We start from the raw sequence: 24,791 nt of genomic DNA, 5'->3' as shown, positions 1-24,791 counted from the left end.
ATGACGTTGTAATTTAGATTTTAAAATGTATTATAGGGATACGTGAAGCACAACACCAAATATTTTTATCGATACATCCTCCAATGTGATGATAAGCAGTACACTTTATGTCTCTGTGGTGTTGCATAATTTCCTCCCAGACCTGACACGTTATTGTGTGTAAAGCGCACAGCGACATCCAGAGACGAAAAGTCAGATATGTTCATCTAATTACAGGAGATCAGACCAGCATCCCTCCTGAACCTCCGTCACACCCTATCCTCACTTTAACTAGTAGTCATGGTTCTAAACCCAATAACCCCTTACACACGTCACAGATTAATTAGATTGCAGAACATAAAATTGATTTATCCAACAAACTTGGTGCTCATTTGGACCAGTCCCTTGAAGAGAACGAGGCACCAAAGATCTTTTCTGCTGACCCTCACCTGGCACTGGAGATGTGTCAGCCACACTGTGATGCAGTTGATAAGAACAGATACTTTGCTAGCACAGTAAAACTAGGTAAAGATTGAGACCGGAGCTTCTGCTATTTTTGGTTTCCACAAAAAGTAGAGACACTGTTGGGCCTTCTTTGCCAGTAATGTGGCGTGTTTTTTTTGTTTTGTTTTTGTTTTACCTGGACTGGTCCTCTGTGATATGCACGCCTAGAAATTTGGCTGGCGTGCCACTGATGACCAATGGGAGGTGTTTGGTTAGTGTTTTCCTGAAATTAATTATTATTTCCTTTGTTTTGATATATATTTGTAAAACTTGCACGTGCACACACCCACCCACCCACCCACCCACCCACACACACACACACCCACACACACATACACACGCGCACCCCCCCCCCCCCCCCCCCCCCCCCCACACACACACACACACACGCATACAGAGGAGCAATTCACCTTTAGAAATTTGACAGAAAAATGAATCTGAGTGACCACATTTGCTGCAGGCTACTTTTTACAGGTAAAATTTTGGCTGGTGAATATAAACTAAAACAAAAATCATACATAATATTATGAACTCAATTTCTAAAAAGAGAACTATATTTTCTTCCACATTATTCTAAATATTTCATCATCCATACATTATCTAAAAAAGCTTTTGTGTTACGGTAATTTGGAATTAAACTTTTTAATGTGTCAAACACATCGGACATATATGGAAGCCCGTTTCCATAGACCCGAATGCCCACCAGTATACATCATACTGCTGCTTTTCTTTCTTCCTACTCTAGATGGCGGTGTTGCCCTAATTTGGAGTTCTGTTGTCTCCTGGCACTTCTATAAAGGAATTTACTGCTTGCTTCTCAACCTGATGAGGTGAAAAGAAAACATCATGTGTTTATTGTCAGCTCATTAACTGAAAACAAATTTCTATCTTTATACCTAATGCGTCACTAAACTACAGGCAGCTGACACTCCTTTTTATTTGTTTTCCTTCTCAAGACTCTCAAGCAAAACGAGGAAACGGGAAGGTTTATTTCCTAGTAATGACTCTTCTTTTGTTTCACGGGAGAAACAGAAACTGAAAAGAAGGGAATATCAGACCATTAGTCCGATTCCAGAGATGAAGAGGATTAATATGAGTAAAGACGATGTGTAGTGTTGTTTTATAGGTGTCTACTTGACCAGATGAGTGATGGTCTCCTGCTGTGGCTGAGATTGATGAACTCACAATGGTGTCACCATCTCCTGGAGGTGTTTCCAGGTGGAGTATTATGTGGGTCACTTTGTCATTTTGAGGCTTCTCCTGCATGCGGTTGTTTGGGAATTAGGACATTTAACAGGATTACTATAATGCAGCCTGGAAGGAAAACATGAATGGACCAGTTGGATATCGCAAAATTATGCAGGGAATAGAAGGTTCAGTACATGAATATATGCAAATACGGGCATTGAGAGAATATGTTAGTAATTTATGACATGAAAAGCATGAGCATTATTATTGGGCAAGGCGATTTTATTTCAACAGCACCGTTTGTAGATAAGGATATCCAAAGGTGACCAAAACAAAGAGAGAAAATCAAAACACCTTTAAGAAGTCACATACATGCATTGCATAAAAGAAACAGACTATGTGGAAAACAATTAAAAACATATTTTTGATTGATTTTTAAATCTACAGGTACAAAGATGTTCCACTGCATGACAAAGTCCTGACCCTCATACGTTTGTTCTTCAATGAGATCAAACCAGGCCAATTTTGCGCGTTTTATTTTTATTTTTGCCTTGACCTATAGGTGAGGCAAGCACTGATCATTTAAGATGGCAGCACCCAAGCAGAAGGCAGGGAAAGGAAGGAAAAGCTGAAAGTCAGCTACTGTTTTCTTTCCACATCAGGTTTTAAAATAAAAACGATTCAGAATAAATAAGACATTTTCCCATCCGATCTCCGTAACATCGACTCTGCCACACTTCAAGTCCAAACTCAGAACTCATGTTTCAAGTAGCTTGCGCTCTTTGATTGTAATTGCATTGTCTTCTTAAATCTTATTTTGTACTTCATTTTTACTATGTATTTCAATTTTGTGTTTCTTTTTATGTTAAATTATACAAGATAACATTGAGTGTCAGGAAAGGTGCCTAGAAGTAAAATGTATTATTAATGTCTTGTTCTGCTATGTAAACTTATTCAGTTCAACAAAGGCCCAGCTTTATTAGCGCTCCAACTGAATAAGTGTTTTTAATCACATTTTAAGATTTATTGCCTCTCAGTGTTAGTTCCAGGATGTCTAGGCTGCAGCAATGTCTTGAGAAAATAATTGGTAATGCCTGTAAAAGAAAGTTCTTAATGAAATATTTATATATTTACAAACTAAATAACTCATTCAACAGGCAAAGACACATACTGTAACAAAAAATTATTTATTGATTCACAGTTCTTGGGGGGGAAAATCCATCTATTTCTAGTGTAGAAAACAGACATTCTGGTTTTACTCATCACATCTACAGGAGTGGCAGGAAAACAAAGAAAACTAACCAACAGCACAGACACACATATCTAATCCACCACAACCTGCGTTTGCTGCAAAGTCTTCAAATAATCTCTGTTAAGCATGCACTAACCAAAGGAACTTATGCTGGTGGCAGTGTTTTGTCCATCTTGTATTTCCATAGAAATATCTTGCTAAATCTCATCTACCAAACACTTTAATTCAATGACATAAAGGAGAAGCACGGCACTGCAATTTATCTGCAAATGATGACATTTGACAGGCAACCCATAAGAGTTGAAAGGAAATCTGCCGGGCTGGTAAGTTTTATTACGATGAAAATGGAGTCAAGGAAGGCATCGCTTAATACTGAATACTGCCAGGTGAAATAATGCTGCTTGAACTAACTTTTTTTTTTTATCAGTCTTTTCTATCTTTCAGTCTCTTTCTATCTGTCAGTCTTTATCTACTGCATCTTTTTCAGTAAGTATCATGTATTTCATTACAAATACCACTGTCACGGGGGAGAGAAAAACTGTTGATGGTTAGTAGTAACAATGTCCATCCATCTATCACTTGCTTTTCATTTACCCGGGGTCAGCAGCCTAAGGGAGACCCAGACTTTTCCCAGTCATTCGGGCCAGCTTCTCTGGGGAAAATCCCAAGGCATTCCCAAGCCAGTTGTGAAACTTAGTCCCTCCAGCATGTCCTGGGTCTTCCTCTGGGACTCCTCCCAGTAGGACGTGCCTGGAACACCTCACCAGGGAGGCGTTCAGGATGCTGAGTCTACACTTTAAGTTTGCCAAGCAAGCGGTGTGGATTTATGTTAGACGTGTAGTACTTTCCAAAAATGAGCCCTCATAGAGGGTTCTTATAAATATCAGTACAGGTTAACCTGCTCCAAATGAGCGACCCACGCCAAGTTACAAAAGTTCGGAAGTGCACGAGCAGGGCCCTGACAACCGCGCAAGGCTACCATAGGCTAATCAGTTAACTATAAACCTAGTTTGAGAGTTTAGAGTTGAAAGTAGGGGTAGGGTTAGAGTTGAAAGTAGCGGAGCAACCACGTAGGATCAGAAAGATGTCCTGATGTGATCTGACCTAACTGTGAACACCTATGTCATTCTTCTATGGGCGGACGGCTGGTCATGTTGGTGGGGCGCCTCCCTTGGATAATGGTAGGGAAAATGCTGGAAGGTCTAGCAATCAGTGTGTGATATTGAACTTAAGCACATACTGCAGAACTAGGACCCAAAACACACTAGCAAGTCAATTTATTGATGCTTTTAAAAAGGCTTTTTGGAGTGGCCAAGTTAAAGTCTAGATTCCAGTGATGAAAAGACTCATTACCAGTCTTCTGGTATGAACAACTCTTCATGGCAGTTGTTGGTAAGAGCGGAAGAAACAGTCATTAGGTTTGGTAGGTAAACAGTTGGTTTGGATAACTTTTGGAACCATTACTTGCAAACTGTCTTTTTTGTATTCAGTCTGTTTTTTTTTAATTATCAGATATTAATATTTGATGATTTGAAATATTTAAATGAGACAAGAAAAAAAAACACTGAAGCAGATATGGAGGTATGTACTTTTCACATCAAGGTAAATTATAACATTTAACAAAGCTAAGAATAGGCAGTGATTTACACATATCTGAACATACAGTTTAAAAGAAGGATTTTTTTGGCATGGGCTAAAATCTGTTACTCAAAATTTTTCCAAATACTTTAAAGGACTGACTGTGTACATTTCCAAACCATCTGACTGATGAAACAAAGTTTATTTAAGTTAGAAATAAATGCAGCAGGTATAAACTTAGTATATAGAACAAGTTGGTTTGATTTTGGATGGATTGTGTATATTATGAGTAATTTGTGGAATCATCCGTTTGCACACACATTTTAGACAAGTCAGAAAAATGTAAAAACCTTGTTTATCCATATAACATCTCTCACCTACAACACAGAAGCTACATTGCATACTCTAAAAGGTAGAATCCAGTGTATAGACTAATCCTAAAATCTCAGAATCCAGTGTATAGACTAATCCTAAATTCTCATAATATTCTTCTCATAAATACATCTGCTCATTTAAGTTCTTGTAATATCAGTAGAGGAGTTTGAAAGTGTAATAAATAAACTTTTTCAGTTTTCATCACCCAGTAGTAGAGGAGTCCTCCAGTGAAGACGGAGAGAGTCTTCACGTCGGCTTTGTCTGTCCTGGAACTGCAAAGATCCAGGACAGACCATTTATTTACCAACACCATTTATTTACCAAGACTAATCAAAATCTAATCAAGCAGCTCCTTCCAGTGAGGTTGTAGAAATTGACAGGGTGGCCCTGTGTTTATTAGGTCCGACATGTCAGAACGTCTGCAAACGGACCTAAGAGGTTCTTGTTAAAGATGCACCTCACCCACACCAGGTAGGTAGTAAAGGGCTTTATGTTCTCAGAGAAAGTGTAGTTCTGTTGAGGAAGGATATAAGGCATGTAGGTGTTTTCTCCCTGCTCCTGGATCCATACCTCGTACTTAACCTCTCTGACCTTCAGGTACTTTAGATTCCACGGGATCTGCCAAGAGACTGTGAGTTTGGCCTCATTAGGGGTTTGTACTGATGTCTGACAGTGGGCTTCTCTGACCCGGCCAGGGTGAACTGTGCTGGCAGTTTTTGTTTTCTTCAGGCTAGGCTTACTCTTCATGCCATCTTTGAGGACCTCGAGGAATGACGGAATGTCTACCAAAGTATCCTGGTAGATCCGGAAAAGCCATTCCGGGTTCCGGCAGCACAGGTGCCTTGGGACATCCGTACTTGCCAGGATGCGCTGCTGCTCATCTTTTTCTAGGTGGGCAATCCCACCTTGCTCCCACGGTCTGTCTGGATGGGTGACAGTGTTTTCCTCCTTAGAATTCCTCCAAAAAATGTAGTGAAGGTCCATGCCTGGTAGAGTGGCGAGGGTTTTATATGGAGTATACTGCTCTGGGTTCACAGCAAAGGGGAACAACTCTACCACAGTTGCACCTCTGGGAAGAAACATTGAGGTGATGAGCTGAGCTCCATGCATGCTGACCAACATGGAAGCAGCACTAATCACCTGGATGATACTAGGAAAAGATTGTTCCTCCAGGGATACTGTAACCACTCTCATCTGGAACTCCTGGGCTAAGGCCATTATTAGCTCTGCTTCATTCAGAATTAATCTTGTTGTTGAGCGACTAAACACAGCGATGTATTCATCTTTCTTGTCTCTCTCCCTCTCTTGCTCTGAGCTTCCTCCATCCTTCTCTGCCTCGTCCTGCCTTGTTATGTTCATTTTCTCCATTAAAGCCTTGGCAAAATGTCTGATCTCATTCCCTGAAACCAAAATGTTGGCTTTGGGCCCCTGTGGCTGAACAAACCCATACTGGTACCAGGTGGTCATTTTGGACAAACCAACATAAGATTTAGTAAAACACATTAGCTTTCCAAAGTTCCTCAACTGCTCTTTAAGAAGTGGCTGCTTGCTGCTGAGAAGTTGATAGAGGTCGAAGTGTGGCCCTTCACCCCAGCCTTCCATGAACACGAGACGTGCCTCATCGTCCAAGTCGGAATACTGTTTCATGGTAAAGAAGGCTGGGAGAAGATCATCGTGGAATACGTGCATAAGGTTATCCGGATTGAATCTGTTGAGGATCAGAGTCACATCTGGTACAAAAACGGGTTTGGGCATGAACTTTAAAGCGGCAGCTGGGAGTTCTAAAAAGTTAAAATATTGGGTGTTGTGATCCTCTACTGAGGACAAATCTAGTAGGGCAGGTTGAAAGCGCCTAGATCCAAGATTAGGAAGCATGACAGAGGAGTTGGAGTGGAAAAATACAAACTCCTCTGCCTCAGAGGAGTAGCACAAATAGTCAAAGCGGCAGATGCGGTCGGTGTGCATCTTGCCAGTACACACCATGCGGGTGCCATGTTCCTGGAGAGATTGCAGGGCAACATGGTAGTCGATGCGGGCCTGAGAGAGCTCCTTGGACTGCTGTGTCATATGCAACTCCTCCTCCAGGGAGGCTGCATGCTCGCTTAGCTTGGAGTACTTCCAAAGCATTGCTGCAATCACGGAGACGAGCAACCCGTTAATTAGCGCACCCAAGCTCATCCTGCAGCCCGCCACAGAAGCTCGCATCACTGCAGCCACTGAGGACCCAGCGCCCAACTCCAACTGGCCTCCAACCTCAGAGGGAAGTGGCAAAACATTAACTGCCAAGCGATGACCTGAAACAGAGAAGAGAATGCGGAGATGAGGGAAAATTCATTGGTATCCCCATTATAGAACAGCAAAAAATATATTCTGAATCAATTCTCTGAGTAAAAATGGGCAAGACACTAATACGGTGTAGGTATATTCGTGAAGCAAAACCAAAACATCAATACACAGACCATATTCCATCTTTATATAAGATGGATTCAGACATCCATCATGTGGCCATAGCTGTCACATTTAGAAACAATCTCCCTTTTCTTTTGCAAACCAATTCTCCTCACCTTATGACCACCCTGATATGTCAGGACAAATGAGACTGCGAGCAGGCACAGAAAGGAACATTGCTCTCTGCTCTCCTCATCTGCACACTGAGAGAACAAGTGAGTCATTGAGAGACGTCAAATCAAAGGAACGGCTAATGGCCAGCAGCTGCCTGCACACACAGAGCAACTGGCATGCTAAATATCCCTTTAAGTGCTAGTCTAATTAGCTAAACAGACTTACATCAAGTTTATTCTGTTCAATTCATCATCATGCAATCACTAATAATGATAAATGGAAGTACTGTACAGACTAATAATGTTGCAGTGTCTGTCAGAAGCTGGTCTCTCAGCAGGGGCTCAAACTAAACTAAGGTAAGAGTCTATGTGTATACTGAAATTTTAATTAATTAATTCACTAAGCTTTGAACAAAATGCCCCTTTATCACATACACTGAATCATTTTGCCCATGTCGCCATCATGCTGCTGCGCTCTCACAGCACTACCAGTCTCTTCCCTACTGTTTCCGCTCAGTCCCTGAGCTATTTTTGACATCCAAGCAAGTGCAATGTCACTGGCAATAGGGTCACCTTTTTAGTTCAAACCCAATGGAAACACACAGGCACAATGCAGGCACAGTAAAAATGAAGCAATGAAACGTTGGGTTTATGAAAGACAACAGAAAGATTCACATCTTGATGGTCATCTTGAATATTTAACTGAGAAGTGTAGTTAATGACTGATCACATATTTCCTGTTTGATCAGTCTACTCCCCAATGGGTAGTCAAGGACGGTTCTTCCAGGACCTAGACTGAGACCACATCCTCCAAGACCAAGACTAGATGTTCCAAGACCAAGACAAAGGTCCAACCTTTCAAGGTGAAGACGAAGACCAGAACTTCCAAGACCAGGACCAGGACCAAACCTACCAAGACCAAGATGAAGATCCAACCTTCCAAGACCAAGACGAAATGTTTAGAGTTCAACTAATATTTTAGGACACTGGGGATTTTTTGTACACCGCAAAATACAAAAATGAATGGTAAAACAATAAATTATTCAAACAAAGCTATTTTTAAACTAATAATTATCACAATAAACTAATATTTAAGTTCTTAACTGCAGATATACACTGATGATACACAATCTGGGAGATGCAGCACCAAAAGGACTTCCAGAGTCGCACTGATCTGACAATCGTTGCTCAGCAGAATCTGATGCAGACATTAAAATGATGAGGATGGCCAACAACTGAGCTAATTTGGAAAGAAGTGAATGGATTCGAAAAGGCTGCATAAGGATCACAACAGAAACTGAGCCTCATGCTTTACGCATTGCTCAGGTGAATGCTGCAAGTTGTAAATTCTGTTCCAATTGATCGATAAATCACAGAGCATGTCCTGTAAGCACACTCCTAGATCTAGGGACATCAACTTGTACGAAGAGGAAGAACAAAATGATCCACAATGGTTGCTTGGTTAGTGTGTAATGTTACAGACCCCCCCCTTTTTATGAGGAGGGGAGTAACACGACAGCCACAATCACTTGACAGAGTCCAGGTGAATGTTGTAAAAAAAAAAAGGATTTATTGATGGCGAAAATCCCGGAAGGCTCACACAAACTGTGGGGGAGAAAGGGGCGGTTAGGGGGGTGCCAAATCATAGAAAATAATAAAACAAAACAGGGCCTAACTACCGTCTGAACTAAAGAAACAAAAAGAAAACAAAAACCCTGCTTATTTTATCTAACAAAAGTTTCCACCAAAACTTTACATGGGTGGCACCCACCTCCTTACCTAGTGTATCTAACAGAAAAAACACCTACGTGATGAAATGTACAGGGTACCCCAAACTTACCTCGCCCTCTAACTCCCACCACAAACCTTCACACAAAGAGCAACAAGAAATGCGTCAGGTAACAAAGCCAGCCGGGCCGCTCTCTCCAGCTGGGCTGCTTAAATAAGGCCTCCCTGCATGCTGATTGGCCCACAGTTGATGAGGATCAATCAGGGGAGATTGACACCAGCTTTCCCTAGTACCTGTGAAGAAACAAAGGGGGAGGGGAAAAAGAAACAAACAGCCTGCCAGGCATGTAACACCCCCACCCTTATAAGTCCAAACATAAATGTTTGGAATACTCAAGGTAAGAGAAAACAAGCTCAAAAAGCACGTGACAAAGCATCTGCCAATACATTCTCAGACCCCTTTTTATGGCAGATCTTCAGGTTGTACTCCTGAATGATCAAAGCCCACCGCATGAGTCTTTGATTTTGATTGTACATCCTGGAAAGAAAGACAAGGGGGTTATGGTCTGTGAAGACAGTGATCGGTTCCACACTCAAGCCAAGGTAAGCTTCAAAATGCTGTAATGCCAAAAGTAGTGCAAGCGCTTCCTTCTCAATGGTAGAATATCTACCTTGATGAAGATTAAACTTCCTTGAGAAGTAGCTTACAGGATGTTCTATGCCGTCTTTATCATCCTGCAAAAGGACAGCTCCTACCCCAACAGCACTGGCATCTATGTCCAGTTTAAATGGCAAACTAAAATTTGGGGCGGAAAGAACAGGAGAACACGAGAGCAATCCTTTTAGATGTTCAAAAGCATGCTGACATTCATCAGACCAAGTAAAAGGTGTAGAAGGGCTGGTCAAAGTTGTTAAAGGAGCAGCTACCGTAGAAAAGTTTTTACAAAAGCGACGGTAGAATCCTGCCATCCCCAGGAATCGACGGAGCTCCCTCCTGCTCGAAGGAATAGGAAAGTCAGAAATCACTTTGACTTTCGCATCCACCGGACACACTTTTCCTCCCCCAACCTGTTGGCCCAGATAGACAATGGTACCTTTACCAAACTCGCACTTTGAAAGATTGAGCGTCAGCGAGGCAGCTGAAAGACGTTTGAAAACCTCAAGCAAAACAGAAAGATGGGTAGACCAGTCATTTGAATATATCACAATGTCATCTAGATATACCCGGCAGTTTGGCACATCTCCCAGTACTTTATTGACAAGCCTTTGAAATGTAGCCGGTGCGTTACATAGCCCAAAGGGCATCACTGTGTACTGAAGAAAACAGTCTGGTGTAACAAAAGCTGAGATATCCGAGGCCTGCTTGGTTAGCGGTACTTGCCAATACCCTTTCAGCATGTCAAGTTTAGTGACAAATTTTGCTGGTCCGATTTCATCAATACAGTCTTCAATGAGGGGTAACGGGTGTGCATCAAGGATGGTGACAGCATTCACCTTACGAAAGTCTGTGCAGAACCTTGGACTCCCATCAGCCTTCATGTCTAATAGACATGGAGAACTCCATGGGCTGCAACTCTGAATGGCGAGTCCATTTTTAACAAGGTATTCTACTTCCTTTTTCATGATCTCCCTCTTTGTGGCATTGACACGGTATGCTCTCTGCTTTATAGGTGCAGGATTGGAAAGAACAATGTCATGAGACACCACATGAGTCCTGGTAGGAACATCCCCAAACAGACATTGGAAGTCTGATATGAGTTTTGTGATGTCCTCCACTTGGTCACCTGCTAAATGTGACAAATAGTCAGGCAGTTTAGCCAGTATTTCACTATTACTAAGCCTTGCAACTTGTGGAGGATCTTTGCGTGTTACCATATCCTCCTCAGCTGACTTTGACGCACAGGTTACATGGGAAATAGCTTCAACCCGATTCTGGGTTGGTTGGTTGGTCTCTCTTGAATGATATGGTTTTATCATATTGACATGACAGAGCCTGGTCTTGCGGCGGCGATCAGGAGTTTGAATAATGTAGTTTGTTTCACTAAGTTTCTTTTCTACCACATATGGTCCAGAGAACTTTGTTTCTAGAGAAGAGCCAGGGACAGGCAGCAAGATCAAAACCTTTTCACCAGGGTTGAACTCACGAGTGACTGCTTTCTGATCATAACGTTGTTTCATTTTGACCTGCTTTGAAGCCAAGGCTTTCTGCGCAAGTGCGCAAGCTGCCTGAAGGCGCTCTCTCATCTTTGAAACATACTCTGGAATACTTTTTACAGAGTGAGAGGGTGAGATTAGTTGGTCTTTAAGGACATTTAAAGGTCCCCTAACCTCATGTCCAAACACAAGTCCAGCGGGGCTACACCCTAAAGTGTCCTGCACTGTTCCACGCACGGCAAACAATAGAAATGGGATACCATCATCCCAGTCTTTCTCGGTATCCATACAGTATTTTCTCAGCATCGCTTTTAATGTCTGGTGAAACCTTTCAAGTGCACCTTGGCTTTCAGGGTGGTAAGAGCTTGAGGTGACATGCTCTACACCCAACTGTTTTAGTGCCTGGGCAAAGGTTCTAGACTTAAAGTTTGTGCCCTGGTCCGTTTGGACAACTTTGGGAAGACCAAACACTGAGAAAAACTTTACCAGAGCTTTGGTAATCATGGGAGCTGTGATCCTCCGCAGGGGCACGGCCTCAGGAAACCTGGTGGAAGCACACATTATAGTCAAGATGAACTGGTTTCCATTTCTAGACTTTGGCAAAGGCCCCACACAATCTACAATCACCCTTCCAAATGGATCATCCACAACTAGAATTGGGGACAAAGGAGCAGGAGGTATAACCTGGTTTGGCTTGCCTGCAACTTGGCAAACATGGCAAGTACGACAATAAAGCGAAACATCAGATTTGAGACCTGGCCAAAAGAAGTGTTTGAGAACTTTGTTATAAGTTTTATTTATACCCAGATGCCCCGACAGTGGGTGATCGTGTGCCAATGCGAGCACCTGCATGCGGTACCTTGTTGGCACAACCACCTGATATATGGTACTCCAGTCTTCCAAGTTTTCACCAGCCCAGCGTCGCAACAGGAGACCATCATCAACCATATATGCCACCTTCTTCCCCTGGGCTTCCTCCTGGGTAAGAACAGAAGAATGACATTTTAACAAAGTCATGTCCTGCTTCTGAGCAGCGATGAATTCCTCCCTGGAAGCTGGTAATTCCATCATCTCTGGACCTGGAAGAGGAAATAAATTTTTAGATTTGTTGAGTTCCGTCTCTGATCCGGCCGATTGAGTCTGCTCTGTAGCAAGAAAAGAGTCAGACAAATCAAGACTGTATTTCTTGGACTGGGCCCGCGTAACCACACAAGCAGGAAAAATGTCAGGCATTGGTTCAAAGACCACACTTGTATCAGGTGTGTCCAACACCTCAGGCACAGGCAATACCTTTCCACCTGCCAAGTCATTTCCTAGAATGAGATCAATCCCCTTTATGGGCAAGGTGGGAAGAACAGCAACCCTGCAAAAACCACTCACAAGAGATGAGTTAAGGTGGATATTATGCAGTGGTGCAGATACAAAGGTCATTCCAATACCTTGAACAACCACTCTGGACTGACAAGATGACATGATAGGTAAGGACAAAATACCCTCCCTAATGATTGTCTGGGAACCACCTGTGTCCCTCAGAATTTTGACTTGTCGGCCATCCTTTGGATCCCCTGTTAAAGAAACAAGACCCTGGGTAATAAAAGGTATGAAACAGGGATCTAGTTCATTCTCATCTTTAGCAGTTTGGTTGCTGGAGTGCGACACATTTTTAAGCAACCCAACACCTTTTGTCTGTGTTGCCAAAGCCTTGCTCTTTAATGAAAGGCAGTCAGCAATGACATGGCCTTTTTTATGACAGTAAAAACACTCCCTTACCTCTCGTGGAGAAAGGGACTGCTGCTTAGCCTTAGCTTCTGACTGAGTGGGGTCAGGTTTTTGTTGACGAATGTTCAAAACTTTATCTGCACGAGGTACAGACACAAATACATTCTTGTGGGTCAACATGAACTCATCAGCAACAATGGCTGCTTTAGACAAAGAGGCCACCTTTTGCTCATTCAAGAAAACCACCAGTCTCTCCGGCAATGTGTTCTTGAAGTCTTCCAACAGAATTAGTTGGCGGAGGGATTCAAAGTCACTTTTAACCTCACTTGCAGCACACCATTTATCAAAAAGTAGTCCCTTCTCACGTGCAAACTCCACATAGGTCTGGCCACTAGACCTCTTATGGTTCCTGAATTTTTGCCTGTAAGCTTCAGGTACAAGTTCATAAGCACGTAAGATTGACTTTTTCAGTACCTCATACTTCATGCCCTCCTCGGCTGACAGTGACGAAACAACCTCCTGCGCTTTACCTATGAGCTTGCACTGCAATAGAACAGCCCACACCTCCTTTGGCCACTCCAGTGCCACAGCAATCCTCTCAAATGCATTGAAGTAAGAGTCCACTTCTGACTCCCTAAACACAGGCACCAAAGTAATATTCTTGCTGACATCAAACTTGTTTTTGTCCGACACCACCTGTGGAGAATCAGAGTACACAGATGAACGAGGAGGCGCGTTGCCACATGAAAGTCTCAGAGCTTCTACCTCCAGCTGTTTAAGCTTAATCTCTTTTTCAGCTTCAATTTCCAACTTGCGCATTTCAAGTTTGAAATCAAACTCAGCTTTTCTTACCAACTCCCTCTCCTGTGCCTCCAGCTGTAGGCGAGCCAGCCGAACCTTGAGTCTGACATTACCACTGGAGCCACTGAGCTCTGGTGACACTGGATCGAACCGTGGTAAAGTCGCAGGGGGCGCCTGTGGCTCTGCCGACCCCCTTGATGGCGTTGCCATTACAGCAACACCTTCATCTTTTGAAGGAGGGAGTTCTAAATCAACAGAAGGAACATCACAAACATCTACATCCATTTTACTTGGGTCCACCAGGACTTTAATCTCAACCAGTTTTTGAACAACAATGTTCTTAATTTCAGCTTTTGAAAAGTGTTTTTTCACTGAAATATCAAAATGCTCAGCCAGACATAACAAGTCGTCCTTACGACACAATTCCAGCTGTACATGGCTAGGAGCCTGTACAAAATCCTCTAAGCTGAAGCTCATTTCTAAACAGACACAAGGATCTCTCAAATTATTATGGATGTCTACAGCTCAGGGAAAAGAGATATCCCGGACGAGCCCCCACTTGTTACAGACCCCCCCCTTTTTATGAGGAGGGGAGTAACACGACAGCCACAATCACTTGACAGAGTCCAGGTGAATGTTGTAAAAAAAAAAAGGATTTATTGATGGCGAAAATCCCGGAAGGCTCACACAAACTGTGGGGGAGAAAGGGGCGGTTAGGGGGGTGCCAAATCATAGAAAATAATAAAACAAAACAGGGCCTAACTACCGTCTGAACTAAAGAAACAAAAAGAAAACAAAAACCCTCCTTATTTTATCTAACAAAAGTTTCCACCAAAACTTTACATGGGTGGCACCCACCTCCTTACCTAGTGTATCTAACAGAAAAAACACCTACGTGATGAAATGTACAGGGTACCCCAAACTTACCTCGCCCTCTAACTCCCACCACAAACCTTCACACAAAGAGCAACAAGAAATGCGTCAGGTAACAAAGCCAGCCGGGCCGCTCTCTCCAGCTGGGCTGCTTAAATAAGGCCTCCCTGCATGCTGATTGGCCCACAGTTGATGAGGATCAATCAGGGGAGATTGACACCAGCTTTCCCTAGTACCTGTGAAGAAACAAAGGGGGAGGGGAAAAAGAAACAAACAGCCTGCCAGGCATGTAACAGTAACTATAATTTGTTGTGTAGTTGTCTGTTTGTTGTAGAGATGATAAGTGCTGTGATGATCTGGTAGAGTTGGTGCTTGGTAGCCTGGAGGGTCTGATGCATTTTAATCAGAATCCTGGAAAGCAGCAGCAGAGGGTCCTGGGAAGGGAGTAGTGCATGCAGATTTCCAGCCTTCCTCCTTTGGAGCAACCCAACTGTTTTTCTCTACACCAAATCCCCATAGCTTCCATTTTTCAATTAGTTCCATAAGCGCTCAAAAGCTTCCCTAAAGCAGCGGTCAACTCGGAGCCGAAGTCTGGACCAGCGTTTCCCTTCCTTCCGGACACCTGCTGACCGTGACAATGTGTCGTTATTTTATGTTATTTTTATTTGTAGACCTCGACATGGCCTGTTAGCTTGGATCAAGTTGCCTGGACCTCCGCGTGGCACCGTGGAGGATTAATGGCCCAGCAGCCGTTACTGGGTTATACCAAGACAAGTCTCATGTCCGTTCTCTCACTTTGCATCCCTTTCTTCTTCATGTCCGGACAGACTGTTAAAGCTTTGCCATCTGCTCCAGAGGAAGAGACAGGAAAGAACACTGGCTGCCTGATAATAACAGCCAGTGAGTGTGAGAAAACCACCATGGTCTATATTTGACACAACACATGTCTGACAACTTGTCTATTGCAAGCTAAGGCTAAGTACTTGATTTATAGCATACTGCTTTATGGTGTCTCTGAGGGTACATGGGCTGGTGTGGGCTTTTTGCTGAATGTTTAAGTGACAGAGACAAAAAGGAAGAAAATGAAATGTCGGCAAAAAAACCTGCAAAACATGACTCTAGCAGAGAGCAGGAGGAACATTTGGAGAAGTAGCACCAAAACAAGAAATACACGTTTCCACTACGGTGTCCAAGTCTCCTGCATACACACTAAAAGACACTGGTTTCTAGTAGGACACTGGTATTAGCACGGGTACTGCCCATTTCTGTCCTGTTTCTCATTATTTAGTGCATCTTCATACACCTCAGTTTGAGCAGCCGTATCATTCTTTACACCAAGAATGACACGGATGTCTGGATGTCAAACTAACACAGAAAAACAGGTGAAACCCAGAAATAGATTTCATTCTTGATGCCATATTTATAACTTACAAGCAGGGAAAAGGAGCAGCTCAAGAACATGTTGTCCACACTGACATGAACAATTGGCTAAATTCTATTTTTCAGCTGCACTGTCATCTGAATGCAAACACTTTTTATGAAAGATTTGGACTTTTCACACTAATAATGTTGAAACCCCAGGAGCACTTGACAGCCTGCCAGAAACGGTGACGTTTTAGCAGGTTTTTTTAGATCGCATCTCACCACTGAACCTGGGTGTTCTGAGAAAACAAAGAAACCTATTGTTTAAAAAGAGAGATGGCCAAAATGACATCGGTGCAACCTGAGTTTTACACGTCAATGTTGGAAGTGTAAATTTGCAGGAGCACAGAACACACACCTTCCTACAATCACAGGTACATCTTCAGAAGACGTCTTACAGAGCAAAGAAGTAACAAAAATGTGTATGGAGACAACAATTATTCTGATTTTAGATAAGAAAACAGTCTATAAACAGTTAGAACTAATTGGGACTGCTGGATAGTTTTAGAAGCTAGAATGGACTCCCAGTATTTGCGGTGGCTAGGGAGCTCATTAGCTGTTCTCTGAACTGGCTGCTAACACGTGTTATCCAGTAAATTCATCTACAGTCACATTATTCAATCTTATTATAAGAAACAACAAGGGAAAAATAATCAATCCTAGTAAATAAGCAGCCATAAGGAACGGCGTTTGGGATCGCTCTGTAAATACCTACACTCTTCCTGAGAGACCCAGCCATGCTTTATACTTATGTTAGTACGATGAACATGATTAATTAATTAATAATGAAGTTTCTAAGCATTGCAACTGCAAAATGGTTATTTCCCATAAATACCAAATTAACTACAAATGAGAATATATCACCAATTGGCTGCTCAGTCAGCTCTAGTTTTGTGGCTCATTAACCCTTTGCACGTCACATCACACTCTTCAGAAAGCGACCCACTGTGCCATGACAAACGTCAAAACCTAAACTTCTGTAAGAGTGCATTCAACTCAGCCCTGTTTAGTCCGCTTTAATTGAACTGTAGTTTGTCTACAAAGTCCGGCTCACCTGGGGAGTTGTGAATGCACAATCAAACTCTACCACAAAAACAAACTCTGGTCCTTCTTCTGAGATTTTTCTGTAATATCCTTCATATTCTTCCGTAGTTCTTGGCGCAGCACCACGACAGGCGAGGAGGTGAAAAGGTTTTTCAGTTAGTTTGGACTGTTTCTCAGTGCAGTGTGAAAGCGAACTGCACCAGATAAAAATGCAACAACTTTTGCAATTTTGGTCCTGGTTGCAATTTGGAACACTATCTGGTGTGAAAACAACCATAAGCTCGTCAAAAAAAATGACAGTTTGTCGCCTAATATCACATTTATTTAGTTGATTTCGTTGTAAAAATGGTAATAGGGTGCTGAGTGGTCGACGGCACAAAACAGACAAGGGTGCAAATCAAACTTGTCATTTTATCCTAAACCGTTTGATGGAGACAGAAGACGGTGATGGATAGCTCCGTCAATCATAAGGACTGACAATCGGGGTATTTATGAAATTGCAGTGAACACTTTTTACAAGGTAAGAAGAGTCATTTTCATATACTTCATAAATAAGTAAGATTAGTAAGATACAATTAAATATTGCATTATGCTAAAGCTACGCGACTATCATTAGAAACCAATGAGAAAATGCCCCACCATCATGTAGTCTACCCTATAGGGAAAAAAGGATAGCATCTAGACTTTTGCACACTTTTAAGTCTCTGGTGTGAGAGGAAACACTGTGAATTCAGGCAAATTTGATCAAATCAACAAACATGCCAGGAGGAAGAAGGTGTGGGTCGGTTTCTAAGCTAGCTATTTCTAACTTTTGTAAATTTCGCCATTTATGAGTCCCAGCTAGTTATGCTACTTCCACAGACAAATTAGGTTGACTCGAACAAATAGAAGCCATAGATACACTGTCAAAAACAACTTCGGAAAACGATCACAGTCACTTGGTTCAATACCAATATCCCTCATTTCTGAAGTCCATCATGGTGCCTCAGCATGATTAACATAGTTGCAAAGTGTCAATACACCCCGAGACAACAGCATGATCCTCCTAATAATTCCCAGTCTATTTCTGATAAAACACTGCAGCTCTCCTCATTGCTTACACTTCAGCAGAGAGCCATATGCTGCTGTGTGTACAGCTGAGCTCTTCCTCTCACCATGCTGCCCCAGTGGTGACCTCAAGTGTCATACATATATTTATTTCACAAACTGTTAAGGTAGCGTCAAAATCCCTTTCATCTCTTGTTCCTAGTGGTGAGATAAAGCCTTTAAAGTTCATGTTGAATATGAATCCAGCCACTAATCCAAAGCATAACTTTATTTCTAAATAGCTCATTAAAAAAAACAACAAACAACAAAAAAAAAAGTTGGTTAAAGTCAGTGGAAAATGCTGAGTGGACATTTGAAATAGGTTCATCGTGGTCTCATTTTTCACATTACAAAAAAACTGCCATTTTAACAGGGGTGTGAAGACTTTTGTAGGTTTTAACCCGAGACGTACTTCCTGCTGAGGGGACATTCGGGACAGGGTTAGGGGAGCAGGCCGTTCTGACATGATCATCAACCAACCCGCACATTTATAACCTCCTGTGAACAAACATTTGAATGCATCTTTGCAGAAGAATGCTATGAAGTTAATGCTAACAGACTATGAGTTCCTTTATAACAAAGCACTCAACCACACACTAGGTCTTAATATACCCAGCACAAAAAAAACATGCAAATCAATTCATATTCATGGGTTTCCACATCCACAAAGTAGTGAACTGAATTATTTCCTCCTAGAAAAAGAACATTCCCAGAAGGCAACTGAACGCTCTCCTTCACAGAGAGGCGCTGCAGTTCCAAGAAAATAGGCAAATAAATCCCCCTGAATGGCTCTGAAGACAAGAACAGAAGTGCATATCAAAGTGGAGGTGTGCTACAAAAACAACCCTGCTAGGAAAACAATTCCTAGCAGGGCCGCAGGCCGGGGCCCTGCTAGGAATTCAAGTCTTTTAGATGGACCCAGACTAGGTCGTCCTTCATTACATCATATGCTTGCGATTATTTCTAACCTAGCTAACTTGTAAGAAACACAGAGTATGTCATCATGTGAACTTTTTTGTTAAGTAAACAATAAGCAGATCTAGACTTGGACTTGAATTGCACCCAAGTCACAAAAACAAACACTAGGGACTTGACTTTTACTTTGACTTTGCCAGAGATCAGAATCTCATGTAATCAGGAGTGAAAGGTATAATTCAATAGGGGCACATTGGTTTGTTTTGGTGCTTATTGTCCTCATGTGTTCACAAAGATAACAACACTTCAGTGCCACAAAACAGATCTAGAATGAGAAGAAATGACTTGTGAATATCTGTGCTGTGATACAGAGATGACCTCCAGTTCATGTGACCAGCTGCCTGCAGGGTTTAAAAGCACACACACAATTGTTTCTGTAGCGAATACTCTAAAACAAGTTCTCCTGATATCTGTTAGAAAGTAATAATGAAAGGGAGATGTCTGAAACACACTTCATGTGTAGAGCTTCGTGACGGCCCTGCAGCACCTTGACCAGAGGTCACATGGAGGTGAACATTCGGTCTTGTTGAATGGTGATTTCTGAATGACAGGTGGCAGTAAACATCAGCCAGATGTCTAGAGAGGAACCTTCCTGACGCCTCCCATCTGACTGCAGCAGAACACCACTGTGTCTTAAAGGGGTAGTATTATGTATTTTCCAGCCAACTGATTGTGCTGTAATTTTATAGCACAATCAAGTAACGATCTTAACTTCAGTTGCTATAAAAATGCTATATATATGAAATGTGATTTAAAAGAAATTAGACTTCATATTTCAGTGCCTTGAAATTGGGTCTCTGTCTCTTGAAAAAAAAAACTCCTGCTCTTTCTGAAACTCTGCCAATAAGTCATCACAACATGGATCCTCTAGTGAGCCTTTAATATTTTTACCAGCGTTGCATTGAGAAGTAGCTCCTATAATGAGCTCAGCTAATGTGTCGTTCCACCAGGTGTTGCTAATTGCTGCTGGCTAGTCTGAAGGAGCTGAGTGGAGGAGTCATGGAGGAGGGCTGATCTGTGAGGCAGAATCAGAAACTGCAGCTCCGAGGAGAAGGTACGTCCTCAAACGTTCACCAGCGCGTTTTCCACAGCCGAATGGTTGCCATGGAGATTAAAGGATTTCTCAAACATGCATGAAAGAATCAAAGCAACACTCCAGGTGTGTTTGTGATAAGAGATTAATATCGTAACACATTGCAAAAACTCAAAACAAGTCCATTTTACATAATACTGTCCCTTTAAAATGCTTGTTCAACCCAGAATTTATGCTTATTGAATTTTAAAGTTATTCAACCTAGTTTCCAATTATTGACACTAAGAGTTTACCGCCAAGTTTAAAAGCACAACAGTTGAAATGTTAATGAAATATACTGTAATATTCTACCAAATATGGTGTCTAGGCAGTCGTTTGCGATTGTTAACTAATACTGGATTGACTTTTGTGATTCAGTACATTGTTCAGTTGTAATATGAATGCAAATAATGTTTGCTTTTGATGGTTACTGACTGGAGGTCAGCTGTTTGTACTTTCTCTTCTAAAAGCAAACTGCAGGACTGTGTATAAACGATGCACACAAAAATAGAAAATATTCCTTCGTTCCATCTACATTTATTGGCAGCTCTGGTAAAGATGTGGATAAGCTGTTTTTCTACATAACCAGAAACACCCAGAGAACTCAATTTGAGTCTCAGTTCCGACTGAGGTTATAAGCTCCACATGCCTACGTTTGTGATGGTAGGAAAGAAAAATATTTTTCCCTGGCATCCCACCACAGAAACCAGATGGAATGTAGAGGGAGTCTAATGGTTGTCATGGAGATGTGAGGAACCCAAGACGCCTCTTTTTGCTGCAGGTCTCCAGCAAAGAGCTTTAAACCGGTTTTTCCCTGCCTGACCATCCCATCCCCCTCATGGTGTGCAGGGGGAGATAAACATGGATCCTCTAATGGGACTGTCCCGGTGTGCCAGTAAATAAAAACATTATTTTTATTTTTTTTTTACTTTCTTTCTATACAGAATGCTATTTTTAAACGTGTTTTATACCAGATTGTAAAGAGCTAACAATCAAGTGCCTATAATTGTTTATATAAATTTAAAGTGTTCAGCTTTTACTTGCATTTTTCATTCATATTTGACACTATGATGACAGCCAGCAGCAGGACCCGCTCCGGTTCTCAACATGCTACACTGAAGCATCCAGCTGTGTGTCTGCTGTAGCTCTTACCTGCAGTCCCACTAACAGTCCCAGTCCCAGTGACGACGTTGCCTGTGCGGCTCTGTGAGGACAGTCCGGAGGTTAGCTCATTCAGGCATCATCAGCTCGCCAGTCCGGAGCCCCAATCCGGAGACAGGAGCACCCCGGTGGAAACGGAGGAAACACCGACTTGTTCCGTTATAGAGAACCCCCCCACCTCACCGTGTCTGGTTATGGTCCCGGCCGGACGGGCTGTCAGGGGGACAGAGAGGGAGACAGAGACAGAAACACAGGCAGTGGAGCCGCTCGGAGGAGAGAGAGGAGTCTGACTGCAGACTCTAGCGGAGCTCCGCAGGAAGCGGAAGTAGCTCCGCTGGAGAGGGTGGGCCTTCAAAAATTTCTTTCCCCTCTTTTTAATTACCTGTCAGTCAGAAACAGCAGCTAGTATTTACAATTATGTGAACTGTTTACTGAATTTACAAATTTGAATAAAAACTACATATAAAAATCTCTAGATATACAAATATAAGTGTCTCATTATTATTGCTTTAGCGCCCCCTTCTGCTTAGGCGTCAGAACATGTGACAGGCGATACCGCTGATATCTGAAATGAGACATTTATTACCTAATTCAATTTAGATTTAATATATAATGACAATGAATTGGCTGCTGCTCCCCACTATTTTTACTGTAATTAATTTTTCAGAAGTATCCGTCTGCTAAGGCATGCACTGTGAAAACTGGTTGGCAATTTTTAAAAAAAAGACTTTGGGAAAAAATACAGCATTACTTCAAATGTTTTACTTACAAATGCAGCTTAAACTAAATAAGTAATGATTTGTTTGTGTGTGCTTTTCTCAGTGTACTAATAATTTTTTACACATTCAACTCAGTTTTTCCATACCACCAATTTAAAACAGATGTTGTTCCAAGCTACTTTCAAGGCCCCATAAAATCAAATTTATATGCAAAAATAAATCTAACACAGATGGTTTCAAAGTTAGCTACATTATTCCAGTTCAATCCTACTCATTAAACAAATACACCCAAAATCAGATCATAATTCAAATAGTTGGAAAGTTACTTAAGGAAACCCAGCAATTCCTCACACTGTCCATGCATGTAGCAAAAGTGGAAAGGGGAAACTTCCTTTTAATCTCTAGCAGAACCGGAACCAGGTTGAGTATGAGCAGCCATCTGCCATGGCTGACCAGGGGTTTGAGAAGACAGAGCATACACACACACACACACACACACACACACACACATTTAGTTCACAACCAGACATTGTGTATGGAGGTCATGTAGCTAAAAAGGCAGTTTCACTGTCATTAAGTCAGTCACTGCTGAGTGATGATTGGCTCGACATCTTGGAAGCAGAGAAGGAGGATGCCACAACAAGACACGACTTCTCAAAGAAAGCATCCATATTGAGGATGTAAGAAGTGTGTTTCTCCTCAAGAACTCTCAGGTCGATACACATCAGCTCTCTGACCATGTCACTCATATTTCACACACAACTAACTCCAGCGGAGCCAGAGGGAAGTTCTGCTCTCCAGCATTCCACACCAGGAAAACTCAATACTACAGGAACAGAAGGCAGGTCTCTCCTTCTGTGGGTTAAATTCTGCTGTTTCAGGGGAGTTGTGTGTACGCGTGTGTGCGTGCCCACACACATGAGGTGACCTTCAGATGCTGCCGGACAAACACTCATTTCTCACCTGTGATTGACTTCTTCACATCATCAGTGCAGCAGTATTTTAAAGGAGGTCAGATCTCTGGTGAACCGCTGAAGAAGGTGTTGCTGATGTGACATTCATGCAGGACGTGTTAGCATTCGTGCTGGGCCGCTGCTCTAACTCCCTCCATCACGGCCCTCCAGAAATCAGCTTGCAGGTTTTTTTCTCAGAGACAGCTGGGAGCTCCAAGGTTAATCCGTTAAAGTCTGAAGTCAGGGTTTTGTCTCATCGACTCTCTCCTTCTTTCCTCTCATAGCTTTCTCCACCAGTCATAACCTCAGGCACACAAACACACCCATACACCCCCACCCCCGCACACACACCCCTACACACACACCCACACACACCCACACACACACACATATCAGTTCTTTGAACTGTGACTAAAGCCTCCTTGTGTCTCTGTATTTGTCTTTGATCTGTGTTAAAGGTTAGACTAACTTCTGCAGATTGTGCAGGACAAGAGCACATAAAGTTAATTCTGGAAGGTTCCAGCTGGTAGCTGTAGGTTCACAGCTACCAGTAGGTCAGAGCAGGGAACAAATATGACTGCTGTTTCCAAGAAAAGGCTTGGTAATGGGATCGTACAACCTTTTTATAAAACCTTATTCTCTTGCTTCATGGCTGTGAAAAGTTGGCTTTCCAGGACTTTTCTAAAGTTGAATGAGATCAGCTTGCTTTCTTCTTTTAGGGACAATAATCTGGAAAACCATATTTATCCCTAATGTTGCTCTGTTGTTCGTTACCTACAATTAGTTTTAACTTGTGACCTACATTTTCAGAAATATTGCAGTCTGCATTTCATCACCTTGAAACATATCAACAGTCAAATCCTTCTTGAACCAGCCTGGTTTAGAAAGACAGATTTATTTCTAGATCAGATCACTGTAACACACTGTTTGCTGGAATCTCCAGTCATATAACTAACTTCAGTTCATGCAGAACACTGCAGCAAGAAGTTTGAACATCACTCATCTTAAAATCTCTACACCAGCTTCCAGTTAAACAGAGAACAGATAATAGGTTTTAAAATCCCAGTAACTTGATCTGCCGTGTTTTTTATGTTTCTATAATGCTAAAAGAATATAAATAACTAATATACACATAGCTGTTTTCTCCAACTTTTTTGTTGTGACATATTTCCATTATTTTCTTTTTCAATTGTGCAAGAAGAAAATAATCCTTCACAAATGTCATTTTTGCCCTTAATAACAAACACCTTCATTTGAAAACTGGATCTTGTGTACCCTTTTGTTATCTTTGACTAATATTTAAATTGGTTTGATGTTTTAAAACACTGAAGAGTGACAAACATGCAAAAAAAAAAGGAAGTGAAGATGGGGCAAACACTTTTTCATCCCACATACTTCAAATCTGACTTGATATGAACGGATTGAATTGCCTTTTTCTGTACAGTCCCTTGTGGCGATGTATGTGGTGAACCAAACCGGCGTGACAAAAATAAATGGAATTTAATTTAAGTAAAGAAATAAATTGGTGAAGCTGCCTGATCTGTTAAATGTGAGGTGTTCATATGTAATGAAGATGGCTTCTTTCACTCCTCTTTCAAACAACATGGAGACTGTACCGTCATGAACTCCTTGTCCTTGAGACGTAGC

The 24,791-nt window shown here is 42.0% G+C and overlaps 2 protein-coding genes across 2 annotated transcripts; both read right to left on the bottom strand.

The window, feature by feature from the left end:
- Positions 1-1,932: 1,932 nt before the first annotated feature.
- LOC116717157 (uncharacterized) lies at positions 1,933-15,355 on the bottom strand. Its single transcript, XM_032558312.1, has 2 exons — positions 11,864-15,355; positions 1,933-2,245 (listed from the first exon to the last, which is right to left on the bottom strand). Exons 1-2 carry the CDS (start codon positions 14,314-14,316, stop codon positions 2,212-2,214), a joined length of 2,487 nt encoding a protein of 828 aa, XP_032414203.1. The 5' UTR covers positions 14,317-15,355; the 3' UTR covers positions 1,933-2,211.
- On the bottom strand, positions 2,840-21,772 carry pomgnt2 (protein O-linked mannose N-acetylglucosaminyltransferase 2 (beta 1,4-)). Its single transcript, XM_032558313.1, has 2 exons — positions 21,464-21,772; positions 2,840-7,170 (listed from the first exon to the last, which is right to left on the bottom strand). The coding sequence occupies exon 2, from the start codon at positions 7,079-7,081 to the stop codon at positions 5,273-5,275; it is 1,809 nt and encodes a 602-aa protein (XP_032414204.1). The 5' UTR covers positions 7,082-7,170; positions 21,464-21,772; the 3' UTR covers positions 2,840-5,272.
- Positions 21,773-24,791: the final 3,019 nt, after the last annotated feature.

The sequence above is a fragment of the Xiphophorus hellerii genome, chromosome 3 (assembly GCF_003331165.1).
Source record: "Xiphophorus hellerii strain 12219 chromosome 3, Xiphophorus_hellerii-4.1, whole genome shotgun sequence".
NCBI classification, from domain to species: Eukaryota; Metazoa; Chordata; class Actinopteri; order Cyprinodontiformes; family Poeciliidae; genus Xiphophorus; species Xiphophorus hellerii.
The sequence above is the reverse complement of the archived record's forward strand: the minus strand, read 5'-3'. Positions and strand labels throughout refer to the sequence as shown.